Source organism: Mustelus asterias, chromosome 12 (genome assembly GCF_964213995.1).
Source record: "Mustelus asterias chromosome 12, sMusAst1.hap1.1, whole genome shotgun sequence".
Taxonomy (NCBI): Eukaryota; Metazoa; Chordata; class Chondrichthyes; order Carcharhiniformes; family Triakidae; genus Mustelus; species Mustelus asterias.
Genome location: NC_135812.1, coordinates 107522064 through 107540248, shown reverse-complemented (window position 1 = coordinate 107540248; position 18185 = coordinate 107522064). Strand labels below are relative to the sequence as shown.

At 49.2% G+C, this 18185-nt stretch overlaps 1 protein-coding gene across 2 annotated transcripts in view; it reads left to right on the top strand.

The window, feature by feature from the left end:
- Nucleotides 1-18185, top strand: part of LOC144501810 (carbonic anhydrase-related protein 10) — a 448509-nt gene that overhangs the window by 75080 nt on the left and 355244 nt on the right. For both annotated transcript variants that reach the window (XM_078225854.1, XM_078225855.1), the window contains exon 2: nt 2299-2373. In XM_078225854.1, the coding sequence (XP_078081980.1) occupies nt 2299-2373 (75 nt within the window). The remainder of the gene's footprint in view (nt 1-2298; nt 2374-18185) is intronic.

Genomic DNA, 18185 nt, shown 5'->3' with positions numbered 1-18185 from the left:
TACACATTCACAGAATCACTGAATGCAGCAGAGAGAGGCTATTCAGCCCATCGAATTCTGTATTTTTCTTTGTGCATCCGTGGGACATGGGCATTGCCGACTGGGACAGCATTTATTACCCATCCAGAGTGACCCTTAAACTGAGCGGCTTGCTAGGCCATTTCAGAGGGCAGTTGAGCAGCTTTATAGAACATTAGTTAGGCCGCACTGGGAATCTAGTGTTCAATTCTGATCGCCACACTACCAGGAGGATGTGGAGGCTTTGGAGAGGGTACAGAAAAGATTTACCAGGATGTTGCCTGGTTATGGAGGGCATTAGCTGTGAGGAGAGGTTGTAGAAACTTGGTTTGTTCTCACTGGAGCGACGGAGGTTGAGGGGAGACCTGATAGAAGTCTACAAGATTATGAGAGGCATGGACAGTGTGGATAGTCAGAAGCTTTTTCCCAGGGTGGAAGAGTCAATTACTAGGGGGCACAGGTTTAAGGTGCGAGGGGCAAGGTTTAAAGGAGATGTACGAGACAGATGTTTTACACAGAGGGTGGTGGGTGCCTGGAACTCGTTGCCAGGGGAGGTAGTGGAAGCGGATACGGTAGTGACTTTGAAGGGGCATCTTGACAAATACATGAATAGGATGGGAATAGAGGGATATGGTCCCCGGAAGAGTTAGGGGTTTTAGTTCAGTTGGGCAGCATGGTCGGTGCAGGCTTGGAGGGCCGAAGGGCCTGTTCCTGTGCTGTAATTTTCTTTGTTCTTTGTTCTTTGAGAGTCAACCACATTGCTGTGGCTCTGGAGTCACATGTCGGCCAGCCCGGGTAAGGACAGCAGATTTCCTTCCCTGAAGGACATTAGTGAACCAGATGGGTTTTTCCAACAATCGACAATGGTTTCATGGTCATCAGTAGATTCTTAATTCCAGATTTATTTTATTGAATTCAAATTCTACTATCTGCCTTGGCGGGATTCGAACCCGGGTCCCCAGAACATTAGCTGAGTTTCTGGATTAATAATCTAGCGATAATGCCACTCGGCGATTGCTTCCAATTCCCTTGTCTTTTCCCATCACTCAGGGATGTTTCCCCACTCCCCTCGCCCTTCAAGTATTTATCTTTTATAGTTTCTGATCGGATTGGATAATCCCCTGTACACCGTCACAATGTTTTTTGTCCATGTGCTGTGCATCGCAGTGTGTACCGGGCTAATATGCTTGACAATAAAATGGTGTACAGTGTGATACAGTACTGTGTGCTGTAAGGTGCTCTGATCTTTAGCAGGCTGAGTACTGCAATGCATCCTCTTCAATGGCATAATGTCCTGGACATTGCCTCATGTTAGAAATTGCTGAACACAGAGAATTTTAACCCTGACCTGCTTCGCTCTGCAATGTATGCTCATCACACACAACGTCATACTAGATTGTATACCGCTGTACTCTGTACACAGAATGCGCTACTGAGTGATACACTGTCATCTGAAATGATGTATAGTGTAATGTGTACACCCAGTGGTCAGCACTGCTGCCTCACAGCTCCAGGGTCCTGGGTTCGATTCCCGGCTTGGGTCACTGTCTGTGCGGAGTCTGCCCATTCTCCCCGTGTCTGCGTGGGTTTCCTCCGGGTGCTCCGGTTTCCTCCCACAGTCCAAAAGACATGCCGGTTAAGTGGATTGGCCATGCTAAATTCTCCCTCAGTGTACCCGAACATGTGCCGGAGTGTGGTGACTCGGGGATTTTCACAGTAACTTCATTGCAGTGTTATGTAAGCCTACTTGTGACACTAATAAATAAAAAATCACAACGCGTTGTACATGGTGTTGTTCTCAGCTTTGCCAGGTGCTCGCCCTGGAATTGAGAGTTAAAAACACTCGGCAGGTCAGGCAGTGTCGGTGTAGAAAAAGTCATGATGTGGAGATGCCGGCGTTGGACTGGGGTAAACACAGTAATAGTTTTAACAACTCCAGGTTACAGTCCAACAGGTTTATTTGGTAGCAAATACCATTAGCTTTCGGAGCGCTGCTCCTTCGTAGATGGAGTCCATCTGATGAAGGAGCAGCGCTCCGAAAGCTAATGGCATTTGCTACCAAATAAACCTGTTGGACTTTGACCTGGTGTTGTTAAAACTCTTCCGGTGTAGAAAAACCCAGTGAATTTCCAGGTGGATGTTTCTTTCCCAGAACTCTGAGTTTCCCTCCGCAGACGCTGCCTGACCTGCCGAGTATTTTCTGTTTTTAGTTTGAGATTTCCAGTTCACTCCGAGTTTTGCATTTGGACTAATCCGGTTTGATTCTGTTTCACCTTTTAGCTCAGCAGAACTCTCACAAAGTCAACGAAGGATGGTGGGCGTACAAAGAGGTGGTGCAGGGAAGCTTTGTCCCAGGTAAGTGTGTTTTACAACTGTTACGTTTTTGGGGCTTTCGCCCCTTCTACTGCAAAGAACAAAAGAACAGGTCGTCACACTGTCAAATACTTCACCAAAGAGCCGGAGTTCACTGAGATTGGCGTTCCTGCCTCACAGCCCAAGGTGGAAGAGGAGATAGAACCTCGTAAACACCTCTGGTGACCTCACAGCACATTGACCAATCATAGAGATGCATTGCTTTACAATAAATGCCATCCCTCCCCCTTTACTTCATCAGTGCGACAACAAGCTTTTAAACATTAACGATTACCCACTATGAACATCAGTTACATTACCAAGTATTATCTACAAATGTACAATTAATATCAGTCTTTTTGGTGGATGTGATTTTGTTTTGGTAAGGTGGGACATTCTGGAGTCTGATCTTTGGCATCCTCGATAGTCCCCATTATTACCAGATACCTCACCGTGTGAAGTTGTTTCGTTGTCAGCTTCCAGCCAATATGGCTGTTCTACTGGAGTAGAATCTCACCTTGGTTCTGTGGTAATCCTCGGTTTAGGGATTTCACTATCTTGGGTGTCTGACGTGAGCCTTTCTGATCGTGTCTCCGCTAATTCACTCTTTGCAGTGAGGATTTGATCTGTGTGTGTGTCTCCACCATATTCTCTCACCATCCAGTTGCCCTGTGTAAGAAATCAGCCCTGTCTCGGCTAGAATAGTTGCAGGCACCCACTTCACACTTGTGGGGATGGGACTTTCCAGCCACGCTCACTCCAGAACTGGAAAATCCAGCCTGAGGTCAAGGGACCTTTGCACGGTCCGCTCGCCGCTGCCCCCCACCTCCCCCTCCCCCCCCCCCCCCCGCCACCCCCGCCACTTCTCCTGCTATGATTCCCATTGCGGACAGGACGGGAAAACTCCCCCCATTGAGGAGTTTCTCACTAAATCTCTTTCTCCGTGTTTAAAATGCCTCAGTTTTGATGTTTGTTCACAGCGAGTAACTTGTGTTGGCTGTTGTTGCTCTATTGTAGTGTCGGGCAGTGAGTAAATCAAATTTAGTTCCCAGTTTCCATCTCGGGGACAACATTGCCGGTGAATTCTGTGTGGCGACAAGTCCTGCTCTGATTGGACATGAGAAAGTTGTTTACTCTCCAGGATAGCGAATCTTCATCTCTTGATGCTTTGAGGATAAGTTTCAGTGACTGTACTAGACTCTGCACCAATCCATTAGTGGACGGATGACATGGGGCTGTCCTTGTATGTTGTCCACCATTGTGTTTAAGGTAATCCACAAATTCCCGGGATGTGAATTGTGTCCCATTATCGCTGCTCGTGCTGTCCAAATCTTGTGAGTAACCTATCCGACTCCTCGACTGGCTCTTTCCATCCTGATGGATTTCATCATCCTGGCTTTGGGACATTTTGAATGTGCGGCCAATAGGATAAGACATGTGTAGCCTTCAATGGGTCCAGCAAAGTCCATATGTATCCCCTGCCAAGGATGTGTGGCCCAATCCCGCAGGGGAAATAGTTGTAGAGGTGGATTATTCTGTATTCTAGCACATGACTAGCATTGCCCCACTTCTTCTGTTTGTGAGTCAAGTCCTGGCCATCAGAAGTCGCTGTGTCATCTACACTCTCTCATCCACACTAACCCTGGGTGACCTTTGTGCAGTTGATCCAGGATTCAGCTGCGTGAGAATGGAGTGATGATCACACTGATTCGCCCAGAGAAATAGTGCATTTTGGACAGTTGAAGTTCTCTCATTATATGAGGTCTGAATTGAAGATTCTTCTATTGTTTGTGCAGTGATGTTCCTCTTTGTCCATTATTGGAGGGCCGAAGGGCCTGTTTCCTGTGCTGTACTATTCTACCCTTCCCGTTACCGGCTCATTCCTCGTGTCCCTTTGCACCTGAGACAATGTCATTGGGGCTTTCTCTACCCGGGAGAAATCTAGGGAGGAATTCTCTGGCCATTCACACGCCAGTCCTGTCAGCAACGCAAACTCTCGCGTGGGTTTCCCGGCAGTGGGAAATCCCATCCCGTCTTTAACTCCTTTGTACACACTTTCTTTGATTTGATTTGATTTATTATTGTCACATGTATTAACATACAGTGAAAAGTATTGTTTCTTGCGCGCTATACAGACAAAACATACCGTTCATAGAGAAGGAAATGAGAGAGTGCAGAATGTAGTGTTACAGTCATAGCGAGGGTGTAGAGAAAGATCAACTTAATGCAAGGTAGGTCCATTCAAAAGTCTGACAGCAGCAGGGAAGAAGCTGTTCTTGAGTCGGTTGGTACGTGACCTCAGACTTTTGTACCTTTTTCCCGACGGAAGAAGGTGGAAGAGAGAATGTCCGGGGTGCGTGGGGTATTTCATTTCACACTCCTTCATCCAATTCCATTGTTGGTTTGCACACAATTATAGGCTTTAATAAGGTTGTAGTAAGGTTTTGGGGTGAACGTCCCTTAAAAATGATCACAACTGTGAGACATTCTGTGGTCTTGGTCATTTTCTTAGCTTCTTTGTGGCGGTTATCCTTGTCTATTATGTGACCTAGATAACTGATGATTTGAAGAATTCTCATTTTTCGTTCTTCATGTGGAGGTTGTATTTCGCTAGATGCTCCAGTGTTTGCTCTGAGCTGTGTAAGTGTTCCTGTTCAGTTCTGCCTGTGATTAGAATGTCATCAAACAACACTGGACTCCAGTGAGGCCACTTAAGATTTGGTTCATTGAATTCTGGGATATGGGCGGTGCCGATGTCATTCCGAACAGTTGGCGCTTCTTTCAGAATAATCCCTTGAGGGTAACAATCGTTAGCAGTGATTACAACTCAGTTGCCATCTTCACGTGGAGGAGGTATCCTTGGGCAAGTGCTGAACTACTGATCATCAGCCAATCCTACAGATAGCTCCTTGATTCATGGTAAGAGGTGTGGCCAACGGCACACATGGACTTATTGTTGTCTTAAAGTCCCCACAGATTCCTACAGAGCCATCAGATTTAATAACTGGGAAGAATAGAGTTGCCCATTTGCTTATCATTACAGGTCCCATCCTTGACTAATTTCTATAGTTTCGCTTCTCCCTTCAGTTTAATGGCATAGGACACAGTTCTTGCCTTGAAACATTTTAGTTTGCTGTGGGTTTGATCTTGAACTTTGTCCCCACTTCAGTCACAGATCCGAGGGTCAAAGCAAATTACTGCGAATCTGAAACCAAAAGAGAAAATGCTGGAAAATCTCAGCAGGTCTGTAAGGAGAGAAAAGAGCTGACGTTTCGAGTCCAGGTGACCCTTTGTCAAAGCTCAAAAATCCGAGGGTATTCGCAAACCTTCCAAAATTTCTCCAGAAGCTTTGGTAGCGTTTTCCTCCTGTCAACCAATTGGTTCATTGCTCCCCAGTTGAGCTTGATTTTGTGTAACTGTGCTCTTAGACTAGAATAGAATCCCTACAGTACAGGAAGAGGCCATCCAGCCCATCAATTCTGCACCAACCCTCCGAAAGAACATCCCTCCCAGGAAGTCCCCTCCCTGTGACCCCAATGCTAATGCACCTGACCTACACCTCTTGAACACATCGTGTGCTCTTCCAGAGAGTGCAGGAGAATTTCCCTTTACTGTGAGCAGAGAAAATTCTGCTGATAGATCATTAGCTTCTACTTGAACCATGATGTATCCCGTCAGTGGAAATACTTTCTCGGTATGAGTTCAAGGATTTTGTTTGAAGGTTTTAGTTAGTGTTTAAGATTCAGAATGTGTGTGTTTTCTGGGACAAGTGATACAGCAGCTCCCATATCCACTTCCATCTTTACTTAGAATCATAGGATCATCGAATCCCTACAGTGCAGAAGGAGGCCATTCAGCCCTTCAAGCCTGCACCAACAACAATCCCACCCAGGCCCAACCCTGTAACCCACATATTTACCCCGCTAATCCCTCTAACCGATGCATCTCGGGACACTGAGGGGCAATTTAGCATGGCCAATGCATCTAACCCGCACACCTTTGCATTGTGGGAGGAAACCGGAGCACCCGGAGGAAACCCACGCAGACACAGGGAGAACATGCAAACTACACACTTACAGACAGACACCCAAACCGAGAATCGGACTCAGATCCCTGACACTGTGAGGCAGCAGTGCTAAGCACTGTGCTACCGTGTCGCCTTCTTGTCTGTCCAACTTTAGATTAGGATAGGACGCCTAGCTTAAGTTCTTGGATCTTTCCTAGTCCAGTATCATCTTGAAAATTTTCATCCTCATCGGATACTTTGTCGACCCTTGTTTAAATCTTGACGTGTTCTTGTTTCTGCATATCTTTGGGGTTGGAGAGTCTGTTGTGTCCAACACACTTTGGTTCTGTGGCAATCTACATCTACAAAGTGATGAAGCAGGTTCACTCCGACACCAGCATCTCCTCCAAGGCCATGAGCATCATGATCTTGTTTGTCAATGACATCTCCAAGCGCTTTAGGTTGAGGCTTCCCGCCAGGTCCATTACAACAAGCACAGCGCCATTATCTCCCGGGAGATCCAGACCGCCGTGTGCCTGCTGCTGCCCGGGAAACTTGCCAAGAGCGCCGTGTCAAAGGGGACAAGGGCAGTGACCAAGTACCAGCTCCAAGTAAAACTGCACTGTGCACTGAAAAACACACTAAGGCTAGGAATCCTACGGTGAGTAACTCACCTCCTGACTCCCCAAAGCCTGGCCACCATATACAAGGCACAAGTCAGGAGTTTGATGGAATACTCCCCACTTGCCTGGATGGGTGCAGCTCCAACAACACTCAAGAAGCTCGACACCATCCAGGACAAAGCAGCCCTGCTTGATTGGCACCACATCCATAAACATTCATATCCTCCACCACTGATGAACAGTGGCAGTCGTGTGTACCATCTACAAGATGCACTGCAGGAACTCATCAAGGTTCTTTAGGCAGTGTTTTCCAAACCCATGACCTCTAGCATCAAGAAGGACAAGAGCAGCAGATACATGGAAGCACCAGCACCTGCAAGTTCCCCTCCAAGTCACTCACCATCCTGACTTGGAAATATATCGCCATTCCTTCACTGTTGCTGGTTCTTTCTGACACTGATCTCTGGGTTCAAACATCTCCACAGACTGGGAGGAACGGAGCTGAAGATTTTGGAAGAGCAGACAGCTACTTCAAAGCACAGAGTCAAAGTAATTACAGTAATTCAAGGTCAGAGTTATTCACTTCCTTAAGCAGTACTGAATCTAATTCACGAAACAGATGCCATAACGAATGGCAAAGGTCACGGTGAAGGTCATGACGAAGGTCACAGTGAAGGTCACGGCGAAGGTCAATCAGGAGACAGAACAGAATCTCCCAAAGCTGTCTCCGGAATTGGGAAGCCTTTGAAGAGTGAATTGTATAACATTGGGGCCAGAGTGGAACCAGTACACGATAGTCACCCAGAAACGTCCCACAGCCTTCACATCCAAAGATAAAGAAAGAGATTGACTCAATGATCAGATGAAGAGTTATTTCACTCACAGTAGAGGTGGTTCTCAGGAATGGTCGCAATTCCAACGATAAACAATCCCATCAGAAGATGTGTTGTTCTCTCACAATTCAGTGAAGTTGTGAGAATCATAGAATCACTACAGCGCTGAAGGAGGCCATTCGGCCCATCGAGTCTGCACCGACCACAATCCCACCCAGGTCCTATTCCCGTAACCCCACATATTTACCCTGCTAAACCCCCTGACACTAGGATCAATTTAGCATGGCCAATCAACCTAACCTGCACATCTTTGGAATGTGGGAGGAAACCGGAGCACCCGGAGGAAACCCACGCAGACACGGGGAGAACGTGCAAACTCCACACAGACAGTGTCCCGAGACTGGAATTGAACTTGGGTCCCTGGCGCTGTGAGGCAGCAGTGCTACCACTGTGCCACCATGCCATAGTCCACAGCATGGTGATGATGTCCATCCAATAGTATCAGTAGATCAGTAGTTACATCCAGGAAGTGTTCTCTGAGTTAGACACTAACAGTGGATTCTGGCCAATACCACTGGAAGAAGATTCTGATTTAACAGGTCACCCTTTGGAATAACATCAGCACCAGAGAGCATTGGAAGAACTCTGTCAAGTCTTTGAGGAGGCTGATGCAGAGGTGTTTGCCGTATGGAGGACGTGTTGATAAATGCATCCATCCTAACCGAGTGTGAGAGCGGGAAAGCGACAGGAGGCAGGATTGACATTCAACAGCAAGTGGGAGATTTCACAACCAGCAATCTGCTGTGGGTCACCTTGTGAGTGCATCAGGAATGAAGTTTGATCCACTGAAGACCAGAGTTTGAAAAGAATTCCAGCTTCAAGGAACATCAGAGTGTTACAAAGGTTCCCGGGAACGGTGAATCGATCAGCACAATGTCAGCGACCCGCTTCACACGGAGATAATGCACTGTGTTCAGAGGGCACCAATCAGAACTCATTTGATAAAAACAAGGACTTGTCACAAACATCACAAACGATCGCCGGCTCCAAAGCAGGTGTTCCTGAATGTCGACTCGGTTAAATTCCCTTCAACAGTGTCCAGAAAACAGCTATCCCAATCAGAGTGCCTTATCCCCCACAGGTGAGAGGAGAACTGGGTATCTAGACTCGTGAAGGCATCGCAGTGCTTATCGATGTAAGAGAACATGGAGACAAGAGCAGCTGGAACTTGGAGAGAGAAAGAAGGGCGACACCAAAGCGAGTGAAAATAGGCTAGATTTCCCATCAGACTGCAGAAGAAATATTCTCAATGGCTCGGATTCTGAAACATTGGGTTCCCAGGGGTGTCAGAGAATGTTGAAATTTAAGCAGAGGCTTCACTGGGGAAGATGCAGCAGAAAAGAGTATGTTAGACTGAGTCCCATTAAGGTTTGATTTGATGTATTACTGTCACATGCATTGGCATGCAGTGAAAAATATTGTTTCCTGCACGCTATACAGACAAAGCATACCGTTCATAGAGAAGGATTACTTGAGAAAGGATATACTGGCACTGGAGGGGGTGCAGAGGAGATTCACGAGGTTGATTCCGGAGTTGAGAGGGTTGACTTATGAGGAGAGACTGAGTAGACTGGGGCTGTACTCATTGGAATTCAGAAGAATGAGGGGAGATTTTATAGAAACATATAAGATTATGAAGGGAATAGATAAGATAGAAGCAGGGAGGTTGTTTCCACTGGCGGGTGAAACTAGAACTAGAGGCCATGGCCTCAAAATAAGGGGAAGCAGATTTAGGACTGAGTTGAGGAGGAACTTCTTCACACAAAGGGTTGTGAATCTGTGGAATTCCCTGCCCAGTGAAGCAGTTGAGGCTCCCTCATTGGATATTTTTAAGGCAAGGATAGATAAATTTTTGAACAGTAAAGGAATTAAGGGTTATGGTGAGCGGGCGGGTAAGTGGAGCTGAGTCCACAAAAAGATCAGCCATGATCTTATTGAATGGTGGAGCAGGCTCGAGGGGCCAGATGGCCTACTCCTGCTCCCAGTTCTTCTGTTCTTATGATCTTCTGAAAGGAGACAGCGCAGAATGTTGTGTTACAGTCATAGCTAGGGTGCAGAGAAAGACTTAATGTGAGGGAGGTCCATTCAAAAGTCTGATGACAGTAGGGAAGAAGCTGTTCTTGAGTCAGTTGATATGTGACCTAAGACTTTTGTATCTTTTTCCCAGCAGAAGGTGGAAGCAAGAATATCCGGGGTGTGTGAGATCCTTAATTATGCTGGCTGCTTTGCCGAGGCAGTGGGAAGTGTAGACTAGTGGTTGATGGATGGGAAGTTGGTTTGCATGATGGATTGGGCTTCATTCGCAACCTTTTGTAGTTCCTTGCGGTCTTGGGCAGAGCAGGAGCCATACCAAGCTGTGATACAACCAGAAAGAATGCTTTCTTTGGTGCATCTGTGAAAGTTGGTGAGAGTCACAGCTGACATGCCAAATTCCCTTAGTCTTCTGAGAAAGTAGAGGCGTTGGTGGGGCTTTCTTAACGATAGTGTCGGCATGGGGGGACCAGGACAGGTTGTTGGTGATCTGGACACCTAAAAACTTGAAGCTCTCGACCATTTCTACTTTGTCCCCATTGATGTAGACAGGGGCATGTTCTCCTTTACGCTTCCTGAAGTCGATGACAATCTCCTTCATTTTGTTGACATTGAGGGAGAGATTATTGTTGCCGCACCAGTTCACCAGATTCTCTATCTCATTCCTGTACTCTGTCTCGTCTTTGTTTGAGATCCGACCAATTACGGTGGTGTCATCAGCAAACTTGAAAATCGAATTGGAGGGGAATTTGGCCACACAGTCATAGGTGTATAAGGAGTATAGTAGGGGGCTGAGAACACAGCCTTGTGGGGCACCGGTGTTGAGGATGATCGTGGAGGAGGTGTTGTTGCCTATCCTTATTGATTATGGTCTGTGAGTTAGGAAGTTCAGGATCCAGTCGCAGAGGGAGGAGCCACGGAGATTGGAGATGAGTTTCGTGGGGATAATGGTGTTAAAGGCTGAGCTGTAATCAATAGATAGGAGTCTGACATAGATGTCTTTGTTATCTAGATGTTACAAGGGTTATCTAAGGGTTACAAAGCCAACAGTCTTCATATATTTATTAAAATTACTGCAAGCTAATAACACAACGCCAGACTCATCAGGTCTGCTGTCTTTTGGGTTGATCTTCATGTTGAAATTGTCCCACTGTAAATGAATATTTCTCGGGAATTACTAACGTCTACCTTCTCCAGCTGATGTAAAAGATCCCATGGTTCTATATCGTAGGACAATAGGAAATCCCTGGACCCTTGACCAACATTCATCCCTCTACACTAGCGTTTTTCAAACTTTATTTCCGACGACATGCTTTTACCAAATGGCTGCCCCTGGGTTCAATTGCGGCCTCTGGGCAGTGTGGAGACTGCACCCTCTCCCCGTGTCTGCGTGGGTTTCCTCCGGGTGCTCCGGTTTCCTCCCACAATCCAAAGATGTGCTGGATAGGTATTTCTTTCACCTGCATTTGTTTATCTAGCTGCCTCTAAAACTTCTTAAACTCCTCATGAGAAGGAGTTGAGAAGGGACTGAGGAGACTCTGTAGAGGCTGGGACATGATTCTGGAATTCTTGACTGCACTCCAGGAGTCCCCAGTTTTCACCAGCACAATTTAGGGTGTGTGCTGGCTCAGCTCGCAAGCCCCTGAGGTGCAGCTGCTCCAACACTCTAATAGGTGCCTGGGATGGCAAAGAAGCCTGATTATGTATTCTTGGCTGAAAGCCTAGACATCCATTAGAGTGTTAAAACAGCTGAGCCCCAGGAAACAAAGGTGCTTCATTGATAACCCAGGCTCTCAGATCTGTGCTGTCAATTACACAATGTTTATTTACACAAGATAAAGAGGTTTCAAGCACTTGCAATATCTAGGGTCTGGTTGAATAACATTTTATTGGCCTGGGAGGAAAGTTTTTTTTTGAGAGCGCGGGAAGTTCTAAATGAATAATGTTTTTTGGAAACTTTTTTGACACATTCTCTTGTCACTATAGTGTTAATTCTTTCTATGCAAAGTGTATCGTGAGTGAATGGGCACGGACAGCCATAGTTTGTTATAGAGGGCATGGTGGATCATGGGGGTTAGAAGTGGGTATTAAATGGCATGGAAATGGCATGGGGAGTATGTGGGATGAGGGGGTGTGAGGGGTGAGGGCTATAGGGCCATATTGTTTTTAAAATAACTGGGATAGAATCCCAGAGCACTGAGGTAGGCACCTGGTAGACCCTGTGGCTGCCTTTGAACTGTTTCTGGGGGTAGTGGACCCGATTCCAGTTAGCGCCCGACACACTCACCCCCGCACCGAGCACAATCCCACCCAGCCCCTTCCCCGTATTTACCCTGCTAGTTCCCCTGATACGAAGGGGCAATTTAGCATGGAACAAAAATACTGTCTTTGCGTCCACTTTCTCTGGATGGGAGGGTGTTGGGAGTGCCAAGCTGGGCAATCCCCCAACTACTGCGACCTACCCTGAGGCTGGTAATCCAGTCCAGAATGAGGAACTCCATATCATAGAACCCCTACAGCACAGAAAATGGTGGGGAGTCCAGAACGAGGGGTCATAGTTTGAGGATTACCTTTTAGAACTGAGGTGAGGAGTAATTTCTTCACCCAGAGAGTGGTGAATGTGTGGAATTCACTCCCACAGAAAGTAGTTGAGGCCAAAACATTGTCTGATTTCAAGAAGAAATTAGATATAGTTCTTGGGGCTAAAGGGATCGAGGGATATGGGGGGAGGGGGGGAATCTGGATATTGAATTTGATGATCAGCCATGATGAAGATGAATTGCGGAGCAGGCTCGAAGGGCCGAATGGCCTCCTCCTGCTTCTACTTTGTATGTTTCTATAAAAGGCCATTTGGCCCATCGAGTCTGCACAGACTCTCTGACAGAGTATCTCACACAGGCCCATCCTTCACCCTATCCCTGTAACTGCCACATTTCCCAGGGTTAATCCACCTAGCCTGCACACCTTTGGAGTGTTGGAGGAAACCGGAACACCCGGAGGAAACCCACGCAGACACGGGGAGAATGTGCAGACTCCACACAGACAGTGACCCAAGCCGGGAATCGAACCCAGGTCCCTGGCACTGTGAGTGCCACCGTGCCACCCCAAGTAAGAAGGCAGCCAGTTCTGGAATGTTCTTTCCTGGTCCGTGTCTGTAACTCTGGGTGCCCAATCTCTGCCTTGACGTTAGAAAGGGAAGAAAAGTGTATCGGTTGCAGATTTTCAGGTCTAACGGTGCCCAGGATCAATGAGTTGAATCGTTGAGTTCGAGACTTTAACTGGGATGGAATAATCAGCTGAAATCCTATCTGGGTCTCAGTACAGAGAGTGGGCAGATTGTGACAGTGTATTCTCCATCGACCCTGGATGGAAGTGTCTTAAGTGGTGGTTTATGTCTCCGCGATTGATTTCTGTAAGTTAATGCTCAGTGTAGTGGGTTCAGTGCAAGCTCCAGATTCTGTCAGAGTGTATTATTGAATGGAAAGGGACTGGATGCTGTAATTCAGGCAAGTCCAGCACTAAGAGTACTGAGTGCTACTGTGCTGATGCTTTGTGTATCTCTCAGTGTCCGTGCCAAGTTATAGGGAGTGATGAGGCCTTCCTTCGATTCCATCCAGCCCACAGTGTCTCAATGCCAGCCCCTGTCGCTTGTCACTGGCTGGCTCTCAGTGTCTTCCTTTCCCAGTCCTGAGTCGGGAGGTGTGAGTTCAGGTCCCACTCTGCAGGAAGCAGAGCACAAAATGTCAGTGCAGTACTGACGGGGTGCGACATTAGCAGAGGTGCTGTCTTTCAGATAAATCATGAAACCAGGGCTATAAAAGATGCGATGACGCGGTTTGGAGCACAATTTGGGAAGTGAGCCCAAACTCCATAGGAATGAAACCCTTTCATTTCCGCCTTTAACTGGAGCAGGTGGTGAGTGAAATGGAATAATTCAGTCCTTCACTCCTCGTTTCTAATCCTGGATAACTGCACTGCTTTCATAATCTCTATTCTCTGAGAAAATTAACCTCGTCCCGTTCATCGTCACAATTCTCAAAAGACAGATTTGCATTCCTGTTGCGCCTTTCACAAGATCAGAACTGTCCAAAACATTTCATAGTCCCGAGTTGAGGTGTGTGGCGTGACCTTCCCACCGGTTCACATCCTGCTCCCGCTGCAGCGAGGCTGGAGAATTTGGCGGCCAGGCAAATCTCCACTCACAGCGGCGGGAAGGGAAAACCCCGCTAGCCTGGACAGCCGTAACGTTTCGGTCAAGGTCCCTGTTTGACGGCAGAAATCACAACAGCCAATTAGCAAGATCCCACAAAAAACCATCCAATAATGACCCAGATCAGCGCTGACGCCGATGCAGAGATTAATATCGGCCCCGGTCCCCCTGCTCTCCTTCACAATGGTGCCCAGCGGAACCTTTACACCCACCTGACAGAATAGACAAGACTTCGCTTTCAATTCTCAACTGAAATATGGTACCTCTGAAAGTGCGGCACTCCCTCAGCACTGACCCTCTGACAGTGCGGCACTCCCTCAGTACTGACCCTCTGAAAGTGCGGCACTCCCTCAGCACTGACCCTCTGACAGTGCGGCACTCCCTCAGCACTGACCCTCTGACAGTGCGGCACTCCCTCAGCACTGACCCTCTGACAGTGCGGCACTCCCTCAGCACTGACCCTCTGACAGTGCGGCACTCCCTCAGTACTGACCCTCTGACAGTGCGGCGCTCCCTCAGTACTGACCCTCTGACAGTGCAGCATTCCCTCAGTACTGACACTCTGACAGTGCAGCACTCCCTCAGCACTGACCCTCTAACAGTGCGGCACTCCCTCAGTACTGACACTCTGACAGTGCAGCACTCCCTCAGTACTGACCCTCTGACAGTGCGGCACTCCCTCAGCACTGACCCTCTGACAGTGCGGCACTCCCTCAGCACTGACCCTCTGACAGTGCGGCACTCCCTCAGCACTGACCCTCTGACAGTGCAGCACTCCCTCAGTACTGACCCTCTGACTGTGCGGCACTCCCTCAGTACTGACCCTCTGACAGTGCGGCACTCCCTCAGCACTGACCCTCTGACAGTGCGGCATTCCCTCAGTACTGACCCTCTGACAGTGCGGCACTCCCTCAGCACTGACCCTCTGACAGTGCGGCACTCCCTCAGCACTGACTCCTGACAGTGTGGCACTCCCTCAGTATTGACCCTCTGACAGTGCGGCACTCCCTCAGCACTGACCCTCTGACAGTGAGGCACTCCCTCAGCACTGACCGTCTGACAGTGAGGCACTCCCTCAGCACTGACCCTCTGACAGTGCGGCACTCCCTCAGTACTGACCCTCTGACAGTGCGGCACTCCCTCAGCACTGACCCTCTGACAGTGAGGCACTCCCTCAGCACTGACCGTCTGACAGTGAGGCACTCCCTCAGCACTGACCCTCTGACAGTGTGGCACTCCCTCAGTATTGACCCTCTGACAGTGCGGCACTCCCTCAGCACTGACCCTCTGACAGTGAGGCACTCCCTCAGCACTGACCGTCTGACAGTGAGGCACTCCCTCAGCACTGACCCTCTGACAGTGCGGCACTCCCTCAGTACTGACCCTCTGACAGTGCGGCACTCCCTCAGTACTGACCCTCTGACAGTGCAGCACTCCCTCAGTACTGACCCTCTGACAGTGCGGCACTCCCTCAGCACTGACCCTCTGACAGTGCGGCACTCCCTCAGCACTGACCCTCTGACAGTGCGGCACTCCCTCAGCACTGACCCTCTGACAGTGCGGCACTCCCTCAGCACTGACCCTCTGACAGTGCGGCACTCCCTCAGTACTGACCCTCTGACAGTGCGGCACTCCCTCAGCACTGACCCTCTGACAGTGCGGCACTCCCTCAGTACTGACCCTCTGACAGTGCGGCACTCCCTCAGCACTGACCCTCTGACAGTGCAGCACTCCCTCAGTACTGACCCTCTGACAGTGCGGCACTCCCTCAGCACTGACCCTCTGACAGTGCGGCACTCCCTCAGCACTGACCCTCTGACAGTGCGACACTCCCTCAGCACTGACCCTCTGACAGTGCGGCACTCCCTCAGCACTGACCCTCTGACAGTGCGGCACTCCCTCAGCACTGACCCTCTGACAGTGCGGCACTCCCTCAGCACTGACCCTCTGACAGTGCGGCACTCCCTCAGTACTGACCCTCTGACAGTGCGGCACTCCCTCAGCACTGACCCTCTGACAGTGCGGCACTCCCTCAGCACTGACCCTCTGACAGTGCGGCACTCCCTCAGTCCTGTACCAGCCTGTATTTTGTTTTGAATGCAGGGGACGTTCTCATTAGGGATCGCTCAGTTTCTGCTGACTCTCCCTTGGGGGATTTTTGGAGTTGGGGGAAAAGCAGCTTTATGGAATGGAATAGTCAAATGTTTGTTCCTGAATGGTTGGCCGGTGTTCCCTGACATGGTGTTACAGTGGAGTTGGGTGAAAGCTCCAAGTGCCGAGAGAAATTTAGTTACAATTCACTCTGACCCCTTACACCAGCATGTTGGGCAGAGACATGCTGTTTGCATCTCTCTCGGGCCAGTGAAATGTTCTGTTTACCACGGAAAGTGACAGCATCTAATTTCCCCCATCAATTATACATTCTCTGTGTACGCGACTGTTCCCCACAGCTAAGACAGCAGACTATGTTAAACAGAGACACTGAGCTGTGTGTGCAGCAATATAACCAGGGGTTAGGGAGAGAGCAGCACTGAGTGTTTAATGGCAAAGCTGCAAGAAATCTCCACCTTCCTCAGAGCGTCTGTCGACCTCCCCCCCAAACGTCACTGCGGAGGATTTGTACTGTTTCTGTGAGAGTTTCCCAGCAACAGCTCAACCCAGGAGATGCTGAGAGGGACATATATATATGTATAACTATAATATATAGCATATAGTGTATAATATATAAAATGTACATTTCACCCATCCATACACTCCCCGGGAGCAAAGTTCTGGAGTTCCAAGCTTCTCGGATTCTGAGAATCAAGACAGGTTTCCCAGAAGGCAGGTTTCCAGGATGTCAGGTTTTAAAATGGGAATTTCTGTCAGCAAGAATAAAGGATGGTTTCGTAGGAGTGGAGTGTAGCATGATCCCCTCAGAGAGCACTCGCAGAGAACCAACCCCACACACTGCCTGTACCCCACTCCCCCCGTATCCAACACGTCCTGTACCCCACTCCCCCGTATCCAACACGCCCTGTATCCCACTCCCCCTGTATCCCACACGCCCTGTACCCCACTCCCCCGTATCCAACACGCCCTGTATCCCACTCCCCCTGTATCCAACACGTCCTGTACCCCACTCCCCCGTATCCAACACGCCCTGTATCCCACTCCCCCTGTATCCAACACGTCCTGTACCCCACTCCCCCCGTTTCCAACATGTCCTGTATCCCACTCCCCCGTATCACACACGCCCTGTACCCCACTCCCCCCATATCCAACACACCCTGTACCCAACTCCCCTGTACCCAACACGCCCTGTATCCCACTCCCCCTGTATCCAACATGCCTTGTATCCCACTCCCCCTGTATCCAACATGCCCCGTATCCCACTCCCTCGTATCCAACACGCCATGTACCCCACTCCCCCTGTATCCCACACACTGCCTGTACCCCACTCCCCCCCGTATCCAACACGCCCTGTACCCCACTCCCCCTGTATCCCACACACTGCCTGTACCCCACTCCCCCCAAATCCCCACTCCCCTCTGTATCCCATACACTGCCTGTACCCCACTCCCCCCGATCCAACATGCCATGTACCCCACTCCCCCCTGTATCCCACACACTGCCTGTACCCCACTCTCCCCATATCCAACACACTGCCTGTATCGCACTTCCCCTGTATCCCACTCCCCCTGATTATCCAACATGCCCTGTATCCCACTCCCATTGGGTCCAACACGCCCTGTACCCCACTCCCCCTGTATCCAACACACCCTGTACCCAACTCCCCTGTACCCAACACGCCCTGTATCCCACTCCCCCTGTATCCAACATGCCCTGTGCCCCACTCTCCCTGTATCCAACATGCCCTGTGCCCCACTCTCCCTGTATCCAACATGCCCTGTGCCCCACTCTCCCTGTATCCAACACACCCGGTATTTCACTCTCCCTGAATCCAATGTGCCCTGTACCCCACTCCCTCTATATCCAACACGTCCTGCATCCCACGCCCCCTACATCCCACACACTGCCCTATACCCCACTTCCCCTGTATCCCACTGTCC